The 26,191-nt window shown below is 36.0% G+C and overlaps 1 protein-coding gene across 5 annotated transcripts in view; it reads right to left on the reverse strand.

Annotated features, from left to right (window-relative positions):
- The window catches only part of ZDHHC14 (zinc finger DHHC-type palmitoyltransferase 14), a 94,590-nt gene that overhangs the window by 12,517 nt on the left and 55,882 nt on the right, over window positions 1–26,191 (reverse strand). For all 5 annotated transcript variants that reach the window (XM_059468205.1, XM_059468208.1, XM_059468206.1 and 2 more), the window contains 4 exons: window positions 19,298–19,456; window positions 8,364–8,501; window positions 4,681–4,729; window positions 1,227–1,329 (listed from right to left, as the gene is read on the reverse strand). In XM_059468205.1, coding sequence (XP_059324188.1) covers window positions 1,227–1,329; window positions 4,681–4,729; window positions 8,364–8,501; window positions 19,298–19,456 — 449 coding nt within the window. The remainder of the gene's footprint in view (window positions 1–1,226; window positions 1,330–4,680; window positions 4,730–8,363; window positions 8,502–19,297; window positions 19,457–26,191) is intronic.

The following is a 26,191-nucleotide window of genomic DNA, read 5'->3' on the forward strand; positions in this document are numbered from 1 at the left end:
TCCCCTTAGCTAGTTTTCTTTTCTGTTTGTGAGATACTCGAGAGCCTGGGTAAAATGTCTTGCTGTATTCAATTGGGAATTTATGTTTTAAATTAAATTACTGAACAGTTTACTTGATATTCAGACATGTTCCACTGCTGCAGTTCCCTGCTGTCTATCTTTCAACAATCCAGAAGAGATTTATTTGAGGGAAGAGGGTGGAAGCACACTAAGTCCATCTAGAAAGACAACCTTGAGTAAACCTAATGACTGAGGAATAACTGGGTATCTCATCTGTCTTATTAACAAGGTAGATTTCTTCCAAGTCAGGCTACTTGTTCTGATACTTTATGCTGAGGCACAGTTCATTTTGACCCTGCCTGGGAAGTGTTTTTCTGGTTGATTGATTTTACTGTAAAACTTATACTTTTAACTGTGACCTTAATAACAAAACATATTTTAAAATTCTAAAGATGCTACTTTTATATCTACCAGATACCTATGAAAAAGGTACAATAGGAAATTACAATAAAATAACTTAAAGCTTGCAGTGCTTTGTTAGATCACTTATTAAATTTCCATTAGCTCCCTAGCTAATTTTATGTACTCCTTTCATTCATTAAACATTTTTCCTTTTAGTTAGGGAAGGACACATGAAGACTCCAAACACAGCTAAACATAATTCAACAGCAAAAAAAAGGAATCCTATATGCAAAATAGACAGCTGTAGAAATTACAAAGTTGATCTTTAAATTGAGTATATACTTCTTGCCAGAGGTTTTGGACCTTAGAATGGCAAAAAAAGTTTCAGAGGTAAGATAAAATAAAGTATGAAATTTTTGTTTAGAGAATTCAACACATTTTTCAAGTTTCACAGTAAGCAATTTTTATGTTAAAGACTATTTACAACTCCCAGCGAAAAGGAGATACTGAAAAGTACTTACTAATCTCCTACTGTATAAAATACACTTGCTTGTCTCCTCCCTCCTGTATTTTCCTATTTCAAGACAGAGATCCCACATGCATAAACCATAATGGACATAGTATGTATATAATGACCACATCTTCAAACCACAACAAACATAGTAAAAAAGATTTTATCTGATCTTTTGAATCAAGCAGGACTATATTAATTTTTTCTTTTTCCTACTGAGGTATTCACAAAATGATGCAGACATGTCTGACTTGAGACAAACCTCCTCATTACTATTTAGAAATACATATGTAGAAATATACTACAAACTTACATCTTCATTTGTTGTTTGATTGGAGCTGATCAAATACGTATGAAAACCTGAGAGACCAACAATGGACCATACTGAGAAAAAACATACCACAGCTTCCAGCACAGTAATTAGAAGTCAAGGAAATATACACAAATGGGAAAAAAAATCCTATAACAAGTAGTTAAAATCACAAAATACAGGGTAGCCCACAAGTCCTTTGAGATCTCTGGAGTACTTCAAAGAGGTCAGCAAAAAAGAAACTCTGGGCATCTGCCTAGGCCAGACACAGCACCACCCCTGCCAGACACGGCGAGCAGTGCGTGTCCCACCAGCAGGCTGCTGCGCTGAGGTGCAATGTCCAGAGTCATTAGCTCAAAACTAACACAATACAGTTGCTTCTAAACTTTATAGAATCAAGCATAAAGAGGAACTTTCCAAACTTTCTGTAGAAGGCTTTCTTCTACAACTTTTATTTATTTACTTACACAAAACAGCCATGAACTCAGAATACATCTACTCTGAGAATGCTGTTTTCTATAACGCTTCAATATTTTTGGGATTTTTTTTTTAAGGGAGCATGATTCGACAGAAAAAAGGCTTGGGTTCCCAGAAAAATACATATAATTCATCACTAGGAACAAAATGATGAAAGAAGAATAGGATAAAAATAATCTGTATATTAACCATATCAACCTTTAGTGAAGTCAGTTTCCAAGACAACATCAACTCAAAATTTTCCAGAACAAGGACATAGCCTTAGAACACAGAAAATACATCCTTATTACTGAACCTACCAATAGAAGAAAAATATGACGGCTCCTGACCATTACACAGAGACATCACTTGGAAATGGCATGGATGGACATAAATACTCGCAATAAAAAAATCCTAACATTAGTTAAAAGTGAAGAGTTTTGTACTGCACAGCTGCTCACCCCTAATGAACTGGGAGATACCTCAAGAGTTTGTACAATCTTCCCTAGGACCTACTTCAATCAGAGTGGTTTAAAGGCAGAAAAGAGCCATTTGCATTCTGAGCAGATCTGCTCCAAAAGCAGCAGGATGACCAAAGTGCAGTGCTGAGCAGCAGGCTCACTGCTCTGCCTCTCATCTCCTCCTCAGGCTGTGTGATGGCAAACCAGCACAAGGCAGGAACTCTGACTCTGCAACAGCCACAGCTAAAGCAAGGAGTACGAGGGACCATGGGTAAGGAAAAAGACTCTTGGCAGAGGGTTCCAAAACGTGTAAAAGAAGGAAACCGCCCAAAACATCATGCACAATACAGACTGGGCTTTGAAAGAGTAGAAATAGTAAAGAAGGCTGCAGATGAGCACTGTTAGGTAGAATCTACACACCAGGAGAAAGATTCACCAGGTCAGAAAAGAAGAACCTTACAGGGAAAACAGCTCCCTGCAACCTGAACATATCACCAACAGGATGTTCCCCATCACAATTACACTCAAAAAGGCACTGAAAAGTGTGTTCTACCCTCCATGTCATAATTTGTGTTGGGGGGAAAAAAAAAGGAATTCCTTTCAGTTCAAGACCTCTTTCAGTTCCCCATAGAAAGGGACACTTTTCAGTTCCTCAAAATCAACTCAAGCACAGAAGGGGTAGTTCACATCAAATTAACCACAATCCACTAATTCAACGTAAGTCCATTAACTGTAAAACAAAGACAAAAAAGCAATGTTTTCTCAACAAAGTACAGCCTTGTAGTCTATTATGGTATAGTATCTTACTAGCATCATACAGTATAATTTTCCCTTAGTATCTCACACAGGGCTGTTAGCAAGATTTAAATGGCCATGTTCTCTGTGCCTTAATCGACTGGCTCCAAAGTAGCATTCCCAATACTATTTGGACAATTTAATTTTTTACTGCTGTTAACTGTAGCCAAGCTTTTAAATTGTCCAACATATCACTATCAAGCCAGGCATTTCTGCAAGATGTGCTAGTAAGCCTTTTAAAGCAGCACATCTCTGAAAAAAAATTATGAATTCCAGGCTATTGTTCCTGTACAAAAATTCTCAAATGCATAGGCCATTCTCTTTTGATTTAAAGAAAACTGAAAGCTATTCTCAGTTTGAAAATAGTTTTAAAGAATTATCTTTTGTAAAAATTGATTGTAGTTGTTTTAATTGGAAGCTACTGTTGTTCTATTCAGGACTGTTTGTTTGTGCTTTTTAAAATTATTTGCACAAAAAAATTCTGAACATAGCTGTGCTTCAAAAGGGAGATTACAGCTCAGTGATTCTACCTGATGAGGACAAACACACAAAAAATGTATCTGCAGAATTTGACACCTGGGAAAAATCCTGGAAAGAGGTGCACAACTATGAACAACAATTTTTTTCTTCTTACCTTTGTGTGGAAAAGCAAACTGTGTGAAGCCCAATGGACCTCATTCCCAAATGGGAAAGAATACTTTTTATAGTGGCTTTGTGAGAGTGTCTTTATAGTGTCTTTCCTGTTTAATCAGACAGCAATCATTCAAAACACATACATAAGAAATGGGAAGCTTACTGTCTGTAGAGAAACTAACCAGTGGTTTCATCAGTTTCCCATTTTTTCATTATGTTAGCTCCTTCTGGCTCCAATCTCACTGAGCAGAAAATATACAGAAGACTCCCATGAAGTGATAAATAGTGCATGGAGCATTTACGGAATAGAACCACAGAATGGCTTGGGTTGGAAGGGACCAGACGGGGCATCAGCCAAACTTCTGGGTAACCTGTCCACATATCTCACCACTCCCATTGCAGAAACTTTTTTATGGCCATCTACACCTGTTCTCTTTCAGCTTAAAGCCTTGTTCTGTCACTACAGGCTCTGCTAAGAAGTCTCTCTGTTTTTCTTATGAGTCTTCTTTATATACTGACAGACCACAATGAAATCTCTCCAGAGCCTTGTCTTTTTCAGCCTGAACAACAATTGTAGTCCCTGTGTATGCAATTTACACACTGCTATGCAACTTAATGCAAGCTGCTATTTGAAAATGACTTCTCTAAAAACATAAAGAACAGTTTCAGAAACTGAGTTCTTCAAGGCAAACATGCTGTTTCTGTTCCAAAATCTACATTTTCTATCCTCAAAATAATCAGCCATTTTGGATACCTTCAGTTGTAAAAGCAGAACAATTCTTGAATATTTTTAGTGAAACCACAGCATGTGTATAGTGCAAAATGTATTTATGAATTCCACCACAAAATATGAAGCACATTTAATGAACATGGAAACTACAGATCTTTGTCAAGAGCACTGCTCTGCAAAACATGAAGAATAAAACCACCCCAGGCTATAGTCTCTTTCCTACCTCCAACATGTGGCAAGAAATCCTATTGTGTAGGAAGTGATGAAATTATTAACTGATAAAGTTTAAAAGCACACATTCAACAATGGCAAGAAAACAAGCAAAACCATCTCAGATGTTATTTTGCAACAAAATCTACAATATGTTTCAGTGAAAGGATATCTTGCAGGACTGTCCTTCAGAGCATTGAGGAACCCTGTTTGTTGAGAACCTGTAAAAATAGAACCCAGAATTACCAGCCAAGTAAGAAACTGGACTATGGGCTGTTTTTACTATACTTAAAATAATTAACATTTTAAGATAACCGAATAATCATAGAACAGATTTACTAATATGAATCTGTTGCTCAGCAGCAACAACATCAAAAAAGCCCTTGAGCAACTTTTCAGGCTTAGCATCAGCAGGGTATTTTCTCAGTCATACTAAATTGATGTACACATACTTTCCCATGAACAAGACTTCTGATTACCCTTGTTCTTTTCAGACCTAATATGGAAACAAGAATTATAACCTCCTGTTTTGTTTTGAAATACCATTTTTCAAAGTAACTTTTGGCCTTAGAAAATTTATTCTATAAACTCAGATTCCCAGCTTTCCATTCTTTGCTTTGGAAGCAAAGCTCTCTTATTTATAATTCTGCTCCTACTGCACCTACACAGAAGATTTTTCTAATAGGTTACTATTGCCTCTGGGCAAATAAAAGACAATCAAGTAGCTGAAAACAGCTCAAAAGAAGCATGAGCCCATCAACTAGAAATGTAGAAGCATGCAAAGTAAAAAAGCACTTGGGTTCCACAACCATGAGATATTAATCAATTAGAGTGATTTCACAATTGCAACAAGTGAATTTGTTGTAGAAACTGACTTAATGTGACATAGCTACCAGCACACAGTTTGAACTTTACTGTACAACATAAATTATTTAAATGCATCAGGCTGAAAGTTTTCCGCAGAGCAAAAATTTTCCACTTAGCTAAATTAATCTGAAGATCTGTATGGAGAGAAAAATCTTGTCTTGAACAAGAATAAAGAAATATATGAATAATTCTCTAGACCTATCTGGTCAGTTTTACTGTTTACTGTTACAAGTGCAAAGTTACTTACCTTGTATTTCTGAGTCTTTTCAGACTCTTATAATTGGTTCTTACTCTCAAGATACAAGACTAATGGAACTTTCTCTGCCTCTTTACTATTTTTAGCATCCTTAATGGCAATGGCAGCAGATAGATGTGATTTCCATACCCTGCTGCTAGTCACACTTTTCCAAAGCAGTGCCCAAAACATCAGAAGAGGAAGGAAGGCTGCTCACTGCAACAAAGAGGTGAAATACTGATGTCTCCAAGAGAGATGAGTAACTGGAAATACAGATACCACTACTGGAAATGTGTTCAACTTGCAGAGAGGGAAGAAAATCTTGCAAGGTAGTATCTTTAATAACTGATTTACAAACTAGTTTTATTATCTTCAGCAATGTTATGTGCACATATTCTTAAACCTAGAAAGAACAAATTTCCAATGTATGCCTCAGAAGGCCACAGAAAACAAAAATATGTATCTTGTATCTCATCACCACTTAGGCCCACCAAAATCTGTAAAATGCCAGCTTGCAAGACACATTATAAAAAATGTACAAACTTTAAAAATTTGTCTAAATCAAGAGGCATTAAAATAATTTTGCCAGGACTTATGTATGACTTTGAAATACTGTAGGAAGGTCACAGTCTGAGGTCTGAAAACCAAGACTTCCTTTATCCACGCTAACAAAAAGCAGTCTGTGCTGAGAGCAAAGGTTCAGATTCAGGAACTGAGAACCCAGCCTAATGGTTGGCATCAGCTAAAGAACTGAAGAGCTACAAACCAGAACACAAATTGCTGAGTGGTAATTATTAAAAAGGTAGACAGAAGGACTTCTAGAGGTATGGTAGGCAAAAAGAGTGGAGTGTTAAGAAAACCTTATTTGTAAAGAACTCTTTTTTGGACACTGTCAAGACTATAGCAGAAAAATTTGAATGCTGGGCTTGAAGCTCCAGTATATCAATTAAACATCAAGGAACTAATCACATGTATACCTGCTCCCATTGCCTTTGAGGACTGACCAATCTTTAGAGCTTAAGCATGTTTCTTCTTGTCTCATTCTAGGTACATGAACTTCCATGGCAAGACTATTTTCCAGCTGACAGGCAATTCAGCATTTAACATTTACTATACATAATCTGTAACACCTACACAATGCTCAAGTGCTTCTCAATCACACAGAGGCACAATTAATTACTCAGCTCTTTGCCTAAATCATACTCAAGAGTTAGGATTGGACACTGTAAATTTAAAATCCACTAGGTAAACCTACCTAACATACATAACAGGAAATACTGACAATATATTGATAACTCATGTACTGAAAACTTAAGAAAAAGCACTGAAGTCCTTTTAAAATGAAGGTAGGTTAGTGTCAAAAATAGCTTTACGTTGTCAGACTAGGAATGTTTTCAACTACTGAACACTAGCAAAGATTGCATGAAAACCCACGTGTCTTTCTTCTTAAAAGGTGCATGCATATACTCATGTATGCCCAGATAAATAACAAGCACTTAAGTATTAATGGCAAGTGTTCTTTTTCCAGTAATTTTCCTTTTTTAAACAACATATACATCTTATGTCTGCTTTTCCCAACTGGTATTAGAAATGCTGTATCTGGTAGTGTAAACAAGTTGTTCATTCAAACTCCCTCAAAATCACATATGCCAGTTCTAGCCTATGAACTAGATTTCTGAGCTATAGAAGGGCCTCTCAGTGCTTGCATCATAGTTTTGCAAAGAATGAGTAAGAACAGGAATTCTGCTCTTTAAAACACAACTTTTCCCTGCATGCTGTAAACAATTTCAGAAACAGAGCACAATCTGACATATTTTTTCCAGTAAAACATTCTCTGTATATTATCATTATCAAGATAGCTTTATAAATGTGTTATATACTGAAATTATTATTTCTATCAGGTTTCTGTTGCAATACAGAATACAAAAGAATAAACAGATTACAGTTCCAAAATGGTTAAAGAAACACTCTTTAGGGCAATATCCTACATAATAAGTGAAAAATACAGAACACTCTTCTAGCGATAATGGGTTAAAAACCCAACATATAAAAGGTGTTTAAAGACAAGTCATGCAACCTGTCACCATAAATGTCACCATCATCATTGTATAGGAGCTAGCAAAATTAGTTAGGGGTATGGAAACAAAAGACAGTACCCCAAAAGAGTTCTGACCCCAAACACAACCCAGAATACAAATAAAAATCAGTCTCAAAGTCATTAATATTTCTGATTCACTCTATTATGAATTGGTTATTCTCAGAATGTCTATGCAAATGAAAAAAAAATGTTAAAAATAGGGTTGAGAATGGTATAAACTAAACAGCAAACTACAAAAAATATAGCTCAAATCTATTTTCTAGTAATTTACCTCTTTGTCTGGATGGCAAGTGACCCATGCTTAAAAAGTAAAAAAGTAAAAAAGTAAAAAAGGATATGGAAGCTCTTTAGGTAAATGATACTACCTGTATACTTAAACATACAGTATATGTGATACTTTTCCAATTTATCATCCATAAAAGGGAAAAAAAAAATTAAGACTGCATTAAGGTAAAGCCAGTGCCAGGCCAATGACTACTATGAGCAGTGCCTACTATAGACCAGAATGGGACTCACTGGGGATTGTGAGGCTTCAGAGAAAAGGCAAATAAACAAACAAACAAATAAAGAAATAAACCCTGAATGATCAAAATATTAACTTAAAAAACTCAAGCAAATGGCTACATACGTAATCTGATTTCACCAGCATACTTACGAAGGATGACGTGGGTGATAACGAATGCAAATATAAAGACTGTCAGAAAGGACAGAGATAAAATAAACATATAAAAAAATCTGTAGTTTCTTTTCCCCACACAGTTGCCTACCCAGGGACAGTGGTGATCAAACCGTTCTGAAATGAGAGGCAGAAGAAAAAAAAATGGAAAACAATTAATAAAATGCTGTTTATTCAAAAAAATGCTCTCTGAATACTATATTAAAACTCATGATTAATCTGGCATTTGCAAAGTAGCCACAGAGAAGTTCTTATTTAGAAAGGAACAAAAAATAGAAAAGAAAAAAAAAGGAGTACTTGAATGAAACCTTACAGTTTTTAAAGAAATTAAAGCATGGCTGAGGTGAGTTCCTGTTAAACTAACAGTCTTATTGTGACAAATTGTGCAGTCAGACCAGCAAACATGTATTTATCCACTGTCACATGGAGCATTAGCAACTCAGTTGTATTTGATTTTTTTCAAAACAAGGTGGTTTTTTTTCTTCAGTTCATCTTCTACTCAAAATTGGAATTTCTGAGGTTCTTTCCTTTACATCTGTCATGATGACACCTCTGACTTATGCCTACTATCATATCATCCATCCATTTGGAGCATGAAATATTTACACCTTCCCACTTCCTTTTATTGCTTCGTTCAAGACATTCTTCATTCTAGACCACCTATTTTTCCACTTGGAGTTGATGCTGTCATACAAGATCATTAAAAATAGCAGAATCATTCACATCAAACATTTTTCAAATGATAAAATTTAAATACATCATATAAAAACTGGTAATCTGCACGCTCTGTTGCCCTTTGCACTATAGAATCTGTCTCCTTTTTACTAAGTGAAAACTTTTATCTTTACCTTCCTGAGAGAAATCATTCATAAGGTAGGAAAGGCTAGGGTGGATCAGAAACAGTGTTCCCAACATGGGGGAAATGCTTCAGTGCTGTGAAGGAGCAGAGGGAATGGCTTCCTCTGCTTCTCCCGAGGCAGCCTGGAGCCACCCTCCACGTCCAGTATGTTGGGTAATGAAACAACTATTGCCAGGAAACAAACTTGCATTTCCTAACCTTACTTTGGAGAGATTACACTGACAGAATTTTAAGGTTTTTTTAATCAAATCCAGAACCATAAGACAGATGTATTCATGCTGACTCTTTCTTTCACTCTCTGATCCTGGTTTGTTTTCTGTGATTTTTATGCCTCCACTGACATACTATCAAACTACTTGTAATTCCACAGGAAAGGCAAGGTATAAATGCAAAGTCCTTTAAGCCCTGTGTTAGAAAGGCCCATCTGACCAAGTACACCAGCTTATTTTAGTTGTGGATTTATGTTAAAGGCCTATATTAGAGGTTTTTCTTGAAGGATGTATTTAGTATTATCTTCATTTTAAAAAAGTCAAAACAACATGCACAACAGATTTCTGAGTCTACCAGACTTTCAGGGGCTTTTTTAAAAATGGTTTTGTGTGACAGCTGTTTGGACCACATGTTTCTGCCATAAATCTGTTTCAAATTCCAACAGGGCTATTCAAGGTGAAGTTACTGAACTTTCTTAGGATAAGGCTTCATAATACTGTGATTGAGGGAATACTGCTAAGAATATCAAGTACTAAACACTCTGGGTAGGTGATACTACCTTTTCTCAGTGCACTACAGTTGTAGTCCCAAAATGAATTGATACTGCATTTTAAAAGTGCTTGTCTTTAAATCTGTGCTCCTGAACGAGCCCTCACATTCTGATAAACACTCTATTTCATTTAAATTCATTCATACATCCAATTCACAAGCAAACAACACCACAAAGAAACACAGCTACAGAGACATTTTAAAAAGCAGAATCCTAGGGTATTTTTGTAATCTACTGCTAAAAATATACATTATGTGTCTCAGAAGATTAATTGTGTGTACTTAGATTCAGTCTCCTCAATGCCGACACAGTAGGGAAATTAATTATAAAATAAAAACAGACATTAAGCTGTTTCTAGCCATAAAATATTACTGAGATATATGCAGACATCTATTTGAAGGATTCAGATAAATGCAGACAAAAGCCATGCACATACACACAACCCCTCCATCTATAAACTCATGATCCTATACATACACACACTCCTTACTGAGGACTGACTCATTGTTTTTAACCTATTTGTCAGTCCTCTGGAATTTCCATCTTCAAACTTTCCTGGTGAACTGCAAAGCTCGGCTATCTCAATAAATACCTTACTAATTATTGTGAAGTTAAGTAACTACCTAAGATATTTACAAAGGAGGAATGGACCAAAAAGGATGGATGCAAAAGCCACTACTATAGTATTAAACTGAAATCAACTTTAATGAAAAAAGAGGCATAGTAGAGGGTTTACATGAATCTTATTTATATAAATTTGGGTTTTTTTCTCAGTCAGAAGATAGAAAGCCATGTGACATGTGCCACAAACCAGTATATTAAAAGGCAAGACATTCTACTCAGCAGAGTACAAATAAGTAAATGCAATTTAAAGATAACAGCCTTACAGCTTGTGAGCTCCTCTGCATAGTTATTAATGCAGGAGAAAATTGCCAACACTGGCAAAATGAAGAGGCAAATGCTAAGCAGAAACTTCTAATGCTGTTAAGAAATATAAAATCTATTAAATCTGGAGCTGTTTCTTCTTCCTTAGAAGAACACATGACCTAATAATAAGTATTAATGAAGAAGTAACACAGTGTCTTAAGGTTCACCTACAGCATTCCAGATGCTTGACAACTGAACTACCAATGGTTTTGCAAAGGAAGCTCTGACATCTCTACTTGGACAATGTTGGCAGCAAAATTAAGACAACTTCATTGAGAAATGAAAAACTACTGATGCTGAGAAAAACTGGAATTCCAGCCCTCATTAACTTAAAATGCAGAGCAAATAGAAATGCAATTTATTGTGAAGAACAGACTGTTAAAAGTTCAGGAATGCAGTTCTGGTTAGTTAACATACTACTGTATTCAAACAAACATTTGTGGCAAGGTCAGTGTAAAAATATTTGAGGCAAACAGACAATTAAAACATTGGTAACATAAACTCTTGTTAGTATAAGCATATTAGAACTCATAATGAGGGAAGAAGAAAGCTGAAGCACTCTATGGACAGAAACATTGTGATATATCATCCTCCTACACCCCAGTTCAAACAAAAACAGTAAGATATTTGCCTTCTTGATGTTACAGCTGTATCTTGCATCTACCTAATCAAGAACTAGTGATAGAACAGATGGCCCAGTCTCTACCATTTCAGCAGCTCTGTGAAGTTTTTTGCCTGTGTGTTCATGGCTCTCCATTCTTGGGCCAAGCCTGATGCTCATTTTACCCTACAGGGAGCAGGTTGACAGAGCCAGATGAGCCTAAAACCATGGCTTTTTTTGGCCTATCTCCTCAGATCACCTCATCAGACAAACACCAAAGTGGGCCCAAGTGAAGCACTGAGAACACACTGCCAGAGAAGGAATGAAACAACACCTTCAGAAGCAGCTACGTGTTAATTCAGCCTAGCTGTGACACCAACCTTACTACAGGTTAGCACTTATTGCAGGAGAAATCCAGTTTTGATTAATTTTTCAGGGTCTGAGATCAAAACCTGAAGAAAATAAAAAAAGACTGAAAAAATGTGTGAAGAGTCTATAAGGTAAAGCATCAATGAAAAGAAGACATGCATGAGTAAACAGACTATAAATGCTGCTGTACAAGTCACAGAAAACCAAAGAGGTAAGAGATTTCAGGAACTGAAATTTCTGTAACTGTTACTGTCAGTAACAATAACAAGCAGTATTTCATTCCTCTTTCCCAAGTGATCATCATATTTGAATTTAAATAATAACTTCCGAGCATAGCCAGCACCCCCATAACTAAATCCAAAGGATGAAGCTTCACAAGATAACTGAGCCAATCCAAAACCATAGTAGCAGTGAAAGAGATGGTCAAATGCTGCCTTTTCCTGCCACTTCATCCCACTTTCTTCTTTTTAAGCTGATGATGAATCAATTCAGTTCCCTGGACTACCAGGAAAGAAAAATAAAGGAATTATTTTGCTCACTGATGAGTGAGAAAAACTGACTTACCAATGGCTGTGTTACCAAATGGTCTGTGAACAGGCACAAACAAGAGAATCAGGGAAATAAGGAAAAAAGAAATAAAGATGAGGACATTCAAATCCCTTTGGAAGCAGCAAGCTGTCAGCAGGACTCAGTGTTCTCATTAACACTCACCCAAGTGGTCTGATGAACACTCACCTAATAATCTATGCTAACTGTATAACAGAAAAACACTCTACCTCATACATTCCCCATTTTTTACCTTCCCTGAAACATTTATATTTAAAACTTGCATAAGAAACACTAACTGTTGGATATCTCAGATAAAAGTCAAACTGAGAACATTTCCCATTTTACTGAGCAATGGCCTTACACATGCAGCGCTTCCTTCAGAAGCCGCACCAAAGCACGCTCCTTGCTGCTCAGAACCAAAGAGTCAAATCTCTACTTTTCCACAGCACAGCATGTAGACTCCTAAATACTTAAATGTTCTGCTTCCATTTTTCATTCACTACACTCCAGGAAACCGTGCACAAAATGACCCAAATGCTTTCCTTTCCTTTTCAAAACATTTAATGAAAGCCTAATAATTTACAAGGAACGCAAAAGCATTTTTAAATGGAACACTTGTAGGCCAGCTTGTCCCTTCAGTTTGCAGTATTTATTAACTGTTACCTTTTTTCTTTGCTCAACTGGATCACTGCACACCGGCACACATTTTCTAAAGCTCAATGTGAAGGTAGGACTCAAAGATAAGAAGTCGACAGGTGGAAAAATATCTAGGTCATGTTACCAGGAGATTCCAGTGAGCAAAAGTCAGAATTCACTTGGTAATTTTTCCACCCTGTGCAAGTAAAGGATTGTAGGACAAAGGCACATACCTAAGGCATCCCTGAATGTTACTGTCTTTGTTCAAAACATGCAAACATATATCTCATGATTGGAAAGAGTTTGGAAATCCTGCATCAGTAAGAAGTCACATTACAGCTCAACCAACTGGGCCAGGATGACTCAAAATTACTTTGATAGTAGCAGTAGTACAACACAGAACTACAATGTTCATTGTCAAGGACTCACACTGAGTAATTATGTAGAGACTGACACATCTGCATGTATTTATAATGGTGACAATTAAAGCTTTTTGAAGGACTATGATGTCATGATATGATCACATCTATTCGGGCTTCTTGACTTCACATTTTGTACAACAAATAGTGCCTTCAGAATTTGATTGTTCTTTGAAATGTTCAAGAAGACAAATGAGGTTTTTAGAAATCCACATAAATATGTTTTATTACAAAGAGTATTTTTTTTCTTCTAAGATATAACAGTCCAATCCCAACTGCTGAAAGTGATGCACACAGGCAGAAAAGCAAATATAATCACTAAATTAAGTTCTTTGAAGTCAGTTCAATATCTGATAATTTAACATAAAAAAATTTATATCCAATAATCACAGCATATTCATAACAACTATCCTTAGCTCCAATGTTCAGTTTCACCAACTGAAATCACCACTACTTAGAAAATTATTTTTTAAATAATATTTTAAAAACCACCCCCACTGATAGGATTTGCCATCAACTGGCAGCGGCAATCAAATACTTGAATCAATTTAATTAACACACCATTCACCTGCCTGACAGTCATTCCCCTGACAATACCTTTGCTGTTACTTTTGTGGAATAAAATCTGAGTAGAGATCCAAATGAAAAAAGCAGTGAATTACAAAAGATCAATTGCAGATTACATTTATAGGCACACTGATGTTATTTTAGAACATCTGTTATGGACAATGCACAATGGATCCTTTAAATCACCAAGCTTCAGCACTTTCATACACTGATTCCAAATCAAAACACCCCATGAAAACCAAACAGCAAGAAAGCATCTTCTGGCCCTCATGTTGGGAAATACCAAAAGTTTACTTCAAGTTACATTCTGGACTCATCTCTCCAAGGTGATGTAAACTGAAAAAATTGAAACAGTAATGTGACACCAGTAAAGATGGGCCTCTATTAATGAAAAAAATTAATAATGTGCATGGGTATCTACAACAAAAAGTCAGTCAGAAAAACAAACACAAGGGCTATCAACATGTATTTCACTTTCATGACTGTTTAAACTGTTCCAGACAGCTATGATATTTGGGTGGGGTTTTAAGAAAATAAGTTGCACTAACAACTTTTTGCATGCTAATCAACTTTAGCAGACCATTGCTATTCACAGAAAGAAAATAAACATGTTTAATTCTCAAAATAAAAATAGCAATTGATTTATTAGCAAAACATCCAGCCATTGCCCTAGGATAGCTCATAGTAATTAAACTGTATTGTCACATAGATCTCTTCACTGCACTCACCAATAATAAATATTTACTAATTAACAAACTCCTTTGGCTGCATGCACATTAATGGTGACACTTTCAAAGGCAGCAGCAGAATGGCTGCTCTTTGGGGGGTACAAAGAGTGCACAGTGAAGGAAGGACCTCAGTGCTTAACAACCTCTCTTTACATACCCGTTCGAGTACAAACACCCTGGCACACCCACACAAGGGCCTGACACACACCCAGCTGTGGAGGAAGGGATTTTAAAACCCCAAATTTGTCCCTAGAGGAAGCATAGTGTCCTCACCAAGTAACAGCATTCACAAAGTTTACAGATTAGTTTTTCTCTTTTCTACAGGAAAGCACATTTTTTACACACTTTCACTGCTGTCTTTTTATTGGAATTTTAACCATTCTGCAAATTGATTCTGCACTGAATGTAAATATGTGTTTATTTTCTTAGGTTTCTAATTTTTTAAACTGATAATTTCTCTCTTTAATATTTACTTTGACATCTTGAGGTTTACAACATCATTTACAGAGTCAGATGTTCTGATCATCTCTTCATTTTTTTCATACAAAGAACAATGCATAAGCCACAATGTCTCTTAAGTAACCTATAATACGATTTTCTTTCTTAAAGAGACTGACATATTTTGCAGTCCATTGGCTTAGGATTTAGAAACCCTGACACACATGCCATGCTCCCTGAATTTCCAAAGTACATCTAATTTCACAAATGGCACAATCATAAATAATACATCACTTCTGAGAGTGCTCGTGTGTACTCCATTTGGCACCTTCTTGTTCTACCTTTTTGGGGCACACAAACAAAAAGAGTCCAAGCCATTTCTCACCTGTAAAAACTGGGAAAAATACATAAGAGAAGAAAGAAAAAAGAAAAGAACGGTCACAGCAGCCAAATTTGTGCTTTTAGCCGTTCAGCAAAAGGGTAATTTTAAGACAACCGGAGCTAAGGTTTAACAGGTTCAAAGTGAAGTGAAAGTGAAGTGAAAACTCTATTCACTGCAGGAAATGTAAGGAAGGAAATAAGCAAAGGCCATGAAAAGGAAGTGATGGCAAGAAAGGAAATAATAAGATAATGAAGAAAGAGTGCTACAGAACAGAATTAAAACCAAGCAGACCAAAGTCCTGACGAACACATTGATTATAAAGGACTACGAAGTCCTGAGAAAATTGTTCTCAGAAACACTGTCTGCGTCAGAAAAGCCAAACTGTTACAATGCCACTCTCAGCCTGCTTTGGAAGTGATTGATGTTCTTTTGCCAGGAAGATGGGGATATCTGGAGTAGCTACAGGGAAAAGCTTGTCCCCAGATCACACTGGTAATTCTCACTGTCTTACATTGTCTGTGTTATGTGTGCTTTGGAAATTAATTACCCATATTGTTTAGATATAGCCATGTGCTTCTTGTTCAGTTTTCACCATAGAAATCAAATTAAACAAAACAAAAATTATTTATTAAAACCCAACAAAAAGGATATTACACAGTCAATGTTCCAATGACCAAAAATAAATTTAAGAGCTGCCATTAGGTCATTTCAGAAGCAAGTCCAACCACTGCCTTCTTTCTAGCATTACATAGTGCCATCAAAACCTCCTGTCAAGACACAGCAATAACTACCTTGAGCTCAGAATTTATGTCTGGTTTGGTTACTTTTATCCTGAAGTCTTTATCTCTTGTTTTCAGATGCATATTATGTTTAACTCATTTGTAATTCTTGAGCAACATAATGGTACACAAAACCCTTGAGGGGCTAACTTCCAACTGACATTCACAGAGGCAGTAAAGAAAGCAAATCAGGAATACACCCAAGGTATGTGCTTCAGGGAACACTTATTCAATCAATTTTTTTAAGGTATTACATAAATGGAACAAACGACATTTGTATGAAACTAGAGATTTTTCTAGACACTACTAGGAAAATACTGTAGAGCTAAAGGAGTCTGAATTATTACCATGGCTAGAACTCAAATTAGCTCTTTTCTTCTTTTTTTTTTTTTTTTTTTATTTTAAGCTATTTGTTGTCATTTTTATCTACAAATACCACATAGACATTTATAAAAAACAGCAAGGAAACAAAAATCAAACAAGGTCAAGTAACAGATATGCTTACTAAACAATTAGAAATAAAAAGTAAGTTTTTGTATGTACTTACATATTTAAAATTCTGCCATAGATTCCTTACAGAATAAAAAAACAATTATAGAAAACTCAGAGTGAAAGAACCTCACTTTCACACTGCATTCATTTGCTAAGTATCATAAGGCGCTTTCAGGTAAAGTAGCGCACTGTTTTTTCTGAGCAGTGCTGGTTTGAGGACAGACTCCATTCCTTTACCACAGAGTCTCTGTAGCTGGTTTGTAACTGCAGCAAAATCTTTGGAAATGATGTGGTAAAAAGGAATGCATGGTCATACTAGTAGTGAGCTGCTTAAATATCATGTTATGTTTAAATAGTGTAAGTTACTTAAATGTCCAAATGCATGTGACATAGGACTACTTGTGCACAGGTTTTGTTAAATCAGTAAGGAACTAACAAACAGTGACCCAAGAATACTCATTGCTATTAAAATATTTCTTCAGAAACTAAATAAAAGCATCATCATATAGACAATACTAACTTAGAAGTGGTGGCAAACTGCATAACACACTCTGATTAAGTGTACACTCTCAGACTGTTACATTTCCACAGACACACAGGCCATCCAGTTTTCTTGACACCTATTTTTAATATAAAATTGTTGCAGGTACTTGTAGATCTCACTTTTTGCATTCAAATATTTACATGACAAACACCTGTATCAAATCAGGAAACAAAGCTACTATACAGTGCACCCTGAAAAAGTCAACTTATTGTAATTCCTATTATAAACACTGAGGAGAAAAACCACAGCAAATTCATTCAATTAATTTAAAACAAATTTAAAACAACTCCAAATTTAAAAATGTACAAGAGGAAATTACAATGATCATACCTATCTTATGAGAAGAAAAAACATCTCAGTTATAGAAGTAATTTACTCACTCTTTTAAAATAAATATTAATAATAATTCACATCTGTTTTTTCATCACAGACATGATCAGAAGAATGTAAGTTGTTTCCCTACCATCACTACTTTAATGTTTTACAGAACAGGTTTTCCAGATGTGGTATGAAAAGGACACAGATTACAGAATAACCTATTGGAAAATCCTTCATACCAGTGCATTAAAAAACCAAACCATTATTTTAAAATAAGCTTCAGGTTGTACACGTGAAGTTTGCTCTTACTTTTTGCTCTCTTGGTAAAGACAACAGCTTTTCAACTTTTATTTATCACACTAGACAACAACTGTATTTACATATTATCCATTTTGCTGAGCAGTATCACAACACTGTAGTATTAAAGTTACACATTTGTTAAAATATTTTTCTGAAAAATCTACCAACTGCATTTCATAAACATCCCTACTTACTCAATAAAAGCAAGTTCAATAGCTTTTGCAGCACTTAAAAAATTTTAACACATCAGAAAAATTTATTTACTGAAGGAACCATCTACAGATACCAATCAATTCTATAGGGCCAAAAGGTTAATAAGCTTTTCAGTCTGATCTAAGTGCATTCCCTAAACCAGTATCATCTAAACATAAAACTCCAATTCTTCCAATGACTGCTTTATATCTAAAAATATCACTGCTGAATGCTGCAATTACATTTCTCAGCTGGAGACATCTTTCTACATTATTTTCTTGAATGCATAAGATCCAGACTCAACAGTGTGTTAATCAACTGCACTAAACTGCAAATGTGATCTAATTAACTGGAAACCACTCAGATTTGATTGGTAGGGGTTTTTTGTTTGCTTTTAAATCCAAGCATATCTTAATCACCTTGTCTGACCTCCACAGAAAACAGTAATGAAAAGGACAAGATATTCAGAGGGAAAAAAACTAACCCCATAATTATAAAATATGCTTAGGTCCTGACAACATGTACTTACTCTCAAAAGAGCATGTTTGCCGAGTAATTTCTTATGGATTCTGACGTAAGTACATCTAGTCATAAATCTGCTCAAAGGTAAGAATCACCTACAGTGTGTATTTTGGTCACACAGCCCTAACCATTTGAACCATGCCTTACAGTTAGTTACTAATGAATTGGAGAAGCAGCTCCTTGCCCTCAATTTAGTCTGGTGAAAAAAACAATTCTGAGACTCCCAAAAAGCTTGGAAAGGTCGTCACACATTATATGTGGCCTTATTCGAGTTGGGTGTGTTCTTTGTCATTAGGGCAGGTTAGAAAAGCCTTCTTAGACTAGCAACATCTGTTAGGCCAAGTCTCCTTTTCTGCCTCCTCTAAAATTCTTAGCATTTAACAGATCTTGTAGGAAAGGAAGATGAATAGGCCAAGTCACCTCATGACTAATCTCGTCACTAACTGTTTTTTTTCTGTCTCCTATGGAAAGTATTCATTACAAGATATAAGCTACTCAGCTGAACATATGCTGTATCTTTCTTTTACTCACCTACGCAGTTATCACAAAGGCTGCAATGTGAGGCACGAGGTGGGCGGAAAATCTTGCAAGTAAAACAATATTTTAGTTTCACTGTCTGTCCATTGATGATCACTTCTTTTGTTCTGGGAGGGGGACGATATCCTCCTGAACTGCAGCCATTTGCTATATCTAAGCATGAAAATACAAGACATGAAATGTTGCACATGAGCTATGATGTATGCACAAAACTGTGCCCAATAGCATTCTATAGCAAATTTCAAATTCGTATTCACACATTTAAAATAAACAATTTTTCCCCTTCTAATTCTCGAGTAATAAGCAGCAAAGAGACATTTCATTGCAAATAGTATCCAAAGTCAATCAATCTGAATCAAAGAAACCATTCAAAGCCAAGTCTCAAATGCTGACAATGACCTTGATCCCAGAATTCTTACAGTTTCACACCCCCAAATAGCTCTTAGATAACATATTATAGACAACTATAACTACTCGTGTAGGACAGCAAAACTTGGACATTACCTTTAGAATCTTCCTAATTTTTTCAGAATTCCTGTAATAACAAAAAATCTCCCTAGAAATGCTGCAGAAATTCTACAGCCTAGAAGAGAATCTGCATATTTACTTAAGCAACAGCAGCTCTGTCATGAGCCTGGTGAATGTTGCTATCTCTTGCATGCTGTGATAAAACAGAGCACATTCACAAAAGTATCTTACAGCTTTTGCTGCTTAGAAGTTTGAACACCCAACTCCCAGTGTTACTTCTACACACGTTCAAGTTTGTTTGTTGCACAAAACCTGTTTCCAACTACCTTGCTGGAGACAAGTAGTAGTGTTTTGGGTTTTTTTTCTAAGCTTCCCTTTAGTTTTATTTTAGGATATTATCAGTAATTTTTCCAATATCTAAAGGACTGATTAGGCAAATAAAGTTCAATTTTGCCCAAGCTGAGCTTTAGTCTGAAACTTCAATATGTAAAAATGGTGCCTTTTTCTAGGTCTATCTGTTCCTGTGTAATCACAATCAAATCAAACCACAGAAGGGGAAAAGAAGCCCCAAAATTTATTACACCTGGAAAACAGATCAGCTAAGACAATAGGGAAGTAAAATAAAATATTTTTCCAATATATGAATGAAAATACATTTCAAAGTCACAGTCAAGTCACTTGAACAACTGCGTCTTAAGTTGTCCCACTTTCATGTGGGGCTTGTTACTAAAAGATCTATGACTTTTATTTGAGCTCAAATTGTTAGAAATACCACCCACAATTTCGATTTCTGCCAATTACACAGACTACAAATGATGTATTTTCCAAAAGGGCAACAAGAAAGTCTCCCACCTAGCAAGGCATTCAAACTGGCAACAGCACAGCCGTGCTAGCAAAGGTGCAATTATACAACATGCTGATTTGGCAGCAAATCCAACTTAAGGAGTTCTCATCTGCAAAGTGCTCGCCCATAAATATGATCCATAAATATGCATCAATAAATAAAAGTCTTTGTGGGACACCACTGTAAACTTGACCATTAAAACAACCAGACTTCAAAAACTCTAATGGAGAAGAGGATGAAATGAAGGGAGCAGTAGCTGAGATGGATGGAGTCTGGATATAAAGCTCCTAAATATCCATTATGAGAATGAAGTGGTGAATACTAAAAAAAAGAGCAGCATAGAAGCAGCCTCCTACAGCCTGATGAGGTAAAGACATTCACTTGTGTTGGATATAAAGCAACTCCTGCAACATGCTTGTGATGCCTAGCCAGGTTGTACAACCTGCACATGGAAGCATGGATTATTGTGTGGTTCCCATAACTAGCAGTTATACTGATTTTGACCTCAAGGCCAATACTACTAGACAAATATTTCAGATTAAGTAATGCTACCAGTGTATTTCAGTGTATAAGCTGAAAAGTTGTTCTTTGGAAACACAGCACAACTGTGTTTATAGTATTTAAAGCTCTAGAGAGACATGGATGTTACTTAATCCAGAAGACAGGGAAGAATTTCTTATAATTCATGTTACATTAAGAAAGCTTCTGGTGACATTATAACCAATCAGCTTATAATAGTCACAGACCTTCCAGAAATCTTTGGGCATTACAAAACACAATGTTAGACCCATTTCTGACCATATTTTGGTCAAGATAAGACTTAAACTGTGAACACAAATATAGGTCGTTAGCCCTACAAATTAATTTTATTGGATAAAGCATTTAACACATGCTGGCATGGAATGTTCGTTAAAAACCCAAATATTTTCATTTGATACTCAGATTTAGGTGCATAATTATAAAAATACTACTGAAGTCTGAATTTCATCTAGGTGTAGCTTTGTATGCTAGAGATACTGACGCATTAAATTTCCTAACATAACAGTAATATTTCAGATTTTTTTCTTTTACAAAATCTTATTATTCTTGAGTATGTACATAATAATTGAAAGAAAATTACTTAAATCAGTCAATGGGAAATGCTCTTTTTCCTAGATAACCATTTATTTTGTAAAAGGCAGATTGACTAAACTCAGTATTTCCCCTCCTTTCAAGAAGCTCATAAAGTGCACCACAATTATTTTAGATGGGCTCTGGCAGAATCTCAAAGACAACTTCTGTCTTCTCTGGTGCAGAAGTGAGACTACTGTCCAGCCCATTTTATTTACACCAGTCTTCTAAGAGGATTTCCTCTCAAACATTTGCAGGGAAGTTCACAGACAGCAATTCCTAGCTCTCCAAGGCAAATTAATCTTGAAATCCAAGGGTGAAAGCTCAAGCAAATGAAATAAGTGTAAACAGTCTTGCTGATTTTCCAGGGACTGAGAATTTTTCTCAAAATCCTAAATTGCACAATCAAACCTGAATGTTCCAGTCTTTCTGTTTACTAACAGCTTTTTCCTGGAAACAAGCTGCAGAGTAAGGTCAAATGTGCTTGGATTTAATACAATTTATCTAACCTAAGTGTGCTAAACATGTCCTGGTCTCACTGTGAATTTTCAGACTGTAGTTTGCCTTCATTTCAACTGCTCATATTTGGGGTCTAACACAGTTAAATCTTCAATATATGAGGTCTCTTTGAGGAACAGAAAGATTAATCTTTATGGAATCACCTTCTCCAAATAAACTGTGTTTGATCACTGCTACATTTCACTCATCCAACCTATTACTCATGTAGTAATGCAAGTTCTTTGAAAAAAAGGCTAAAATTTACCCACTAATGGGATTGCCATCCATCCTCTCTGTTCTGACACATTTTGGAACTTCTCTAGCAGGGTTAACTGTTCATGCACTAGATGGGGCTCCAGCATTTTTATTACCATAATTACAAAAACCCCATGCAAGCGATTCATGTCCTTGCAGGACCAAGAGACCTGAACTGCTGCAAGAAAGATACTCCAAGTACTTAATGGAGATACAGCACAACCTAGCAACCTCCTAATGGGACAACAAACTCCACTTGGATTTCTCAATTTATTATGCTACAAATAAGTGGTGCTGACAAAAGACAGAAGCTGCAAGTTTGTATACATATCACCAGGACTCTCCTGCTCAATCAAGAGTTGGATTTTTTGGCCAATGTTCCTAAGAACTTGAGACAAACAGCCTCTAGAAGGCAGCCCTACATTGCCTCTATACAAGCTTCATAACCGTATCATGCAATGCTTGTTGACAACTTTAAAAGGACACAATTTCAATCTTCAAACAAAATTATTTGAGAAGTCAGTAAATTGAAACAATTCTAATGTTTCCTGAGGACTAAATGAAAACGTAATGAAAAGAATCTTTATTATAACCCATAACATCTGAAAAACAATAGAAAATATTCTAACCAAAATAAAACAAAGCCAGCCAACAACGCAAATCTCTAAGAAATATCTTCCTGTGTGTTTAATTGTTCAAATTTAAGGTACCTGTTTAACAACAGTGGGCTAAAAGACAAAAGACTAAATTTATTTCTTGGAGGGAAGAGAACTTAAATGCTCTTGTTTCAAGACAGTAATCTCAGGGACAAACAAAACTGGGAACCTGGTTTAGACTGAAACCAGCAGCTGCTAACTGCATTCTTCACATAGTTTTTCATCTGATAGGCATCATGAGATACAGAACACATTTTGCTCCTGACTTTAAGGACTTGCTGCCTTAGATTTTTCTGCAATAATATATTATTTTCTTAAAAGTAGAATTTCATTATCTTCTTGAAGCCTAAAACTTCATGTGAATGGTACGCTCGTTCCCAGAAAGAAATGTAGTATTTAGTGATTTGCTGAGGGAAAGAAGCACAGACAGGAAGAGCTTTTTAAGACTTGCTTGACACACAAAGTAATTTCACTATATTTTTTTAAGAATGTTGTTTAAGGGTGCAGTCTCAGGTACAACTATAAGCCTAGGAAGCTGGTATCTCACTTTTGTAAAGAAAGCAAAACGTGCTAAACATAAATGGTATGTATCTGTTCAGGCCATGGCCAGTTCTATGAAATGCCTGTGCTGCGGCACGGATTTAATTTTATAAGGCTATAATGAAATCCAATTGCGCATTTCAAAACAAAAGAAAGATAGGCAAGGAATTCTGAAGGAGTCTCAAATGTGGTCTTGAGCATCAGTGTAAATTAGACAGCCAATCTGCAGAGACAGTGTGCCAGTGTAGCTCATACATTGAGTTCAGGGCTTGGAAAACACAAAACAAGGAGGCAGAAGCTGTCCTATGAACTGGCCTGAACTAATTGCAAAGATTAAATGAGGAAGATACACATAACTTATGACAGCCTGAAGAAAAACCCAAAGCATTTTAAGGCTGAGAGGATAAATTACCATGACCATCTCTTCAATTATCTGCATCACCTATCCAATGCAAACAAGATTGTTATTGTGGAAGAATTGTTAAATTTGTGTATATCAACTGGACAAATGCTTTCCTGCTTACAAAAGTCATTCTCCTAGATTGGGTTATCCTTCTAAGCCTTCATATTCAGAAGTTCACAATTTTTCCACTTGAAGTGACTTAACACTGACTCAACTCCAAGAAAGACACGTAACTGCAAAGAGGCTATGAAATAAGGCTGCTCTTAGTATTTAGGTTTCCATAGAAGAAAAATCCCCTCTCAGTACAATATTTTGTGTGATTGTAGAAGTCATGCTTACATGCATCATGACAATAATGTAATTACAGCTAGGGTACCCCTGGAAAAATTACTTTTCAATTTTAATGGAAGTTATAATTGAAGTAGAAATACAATATCAGTACATTTAATGTTGCATTTAAAGAAAGAAAAAAATCCTGCTGCATTTCAGTGAAATTATAGTAAATAAAGTTACCCTCAGTGATTTTTATGTTATATAAGCCTCATACATCTAGTTGCTGTTGTTCTGTTACATTATATGAAAACCCCAGCAAACTGGAGTACTTTAAGACTTCTGCTTCTCCTCTCTCTTAGGCCAAATGCACATGTGTAATGAATATTCTTACGGGTCCTGTTTTCCAGACTTCTCTGCTTAGCTGCCTTTATCTTGAGTTTCTACATATGTTGTAGAAAACCAGACAGTGAACTGAGCCCTCATCACCACTGGGTATCTCAGAATACGTCACTTCTTCTGGTTCATGCAACCACTCTTCTTCTAACATGTCCCAAAAAGGATTCCTCCTTTTTGTAACATCTCAGTGCTAACCCAATCTGTTTGGAAATAATACTCAAGTCTCCTCTTCCTGCACCATTCACCACTTAGACCCCTTTCCATTAGTATTTGATTTCCACTTGTATTCATGCATTTTGTGGTTTTCCCCTAATGCTGCTCAAACTATTTAAAATACATTTAAAAAAAAAAATCAAACCCAGTGATTGCAAATTTCTCCATCTCAGCACCAACTTCAGAATTAAGCATATTCCTCATGAACCCACAATCAGTCTCAGAAAGGTCCTATTTGAGCACTTAGCATTTGCTGCTAGAGTGACTTTTTGAAAAGGTACTTACTGACTTTGTGGCAATTTCATCTAGAACTTATTTCCTAAACTTATATAGAAAGAATCCTATGCAGGACACCATCAAGAGCTTAATTAGAGTGAAAAATTAAGCAGATCTGCTTTCCCACCAAGACATTTACTCTTTCGGTGAAGGATATCAGATTGGTTACACTCCATTTTCTCTTGAAATACTCTGTTGCTTGTTTTGAGGCTTAAATAGCCACAAGCCCCAATCCTTTGACAGTCACAATTCTTATAATTTGATCATGTAGCATGTCTTTCCAGACAGAGAACAGTTTCTAGTGATAGAACTGACAGATTTCTATTAAAACAGAACATTAGATAAACCAATAAAGATACAGGATAGTGGATTAACAGACTTTTAAACTACAATTACTTTCTTTCTTCTCTTTCTATCAGCTATCAAGAAGTGTACAAGTTATCTTCTGAGATCAAAGCAGTGTTGAATCCCACAGATTGTCCTCTGCTATTTCTCATTTCCCAACTACACAGCATGCCTGCAGCTTTTCTTTCTTCCTGTGACCTCTAACAGAACCTGTCCTGCTGTCTTCTACTGCTCCTTGCTGATTGTAACTGACTTTATTTTCCTTTTGCCTTTCCCAATATGCTTGTGCCATCCTTTTATACTGACCTTTAGGAACTATCTCCACTTCTGGCACTAGTAATCTTTTTGACCACAATCAAATAGAGTCAAAATGGCCTCTTATTCCGCTTCCCAACCTTCCTCTGTATGAGGATAGCTTGATGATTTGCATTAAATATAGTATTTTTGAATAACAGAAGTTCCTTTTGTTTTTTGGACAATTTCTTTTTTCTTTTTTTCTCAGTTCTTTTCAGTTTTTGTTTATTTATGAACACAGCAAATTCTTAAGAAAAAACTGGTTTCCATTCCTGCACACAGGGGGTGGAAATAGCAGCATGACAGCTCTGCTAGTC

This window comes from Ammospiza nelsoni, chromosome 3 (genome assembly GCF_027579445.1).
Source record: "Ammospiza nelsoni isolate bAmmNel1 chromosome 3, bAmmNel1.pri, whole genome shotgun sequence".
NCBI lineage: Eukaryota > Metazoa > Chordata > Aves > Passeriformes > Passerellidae > Ammospiza > Ammospiza nelsoni.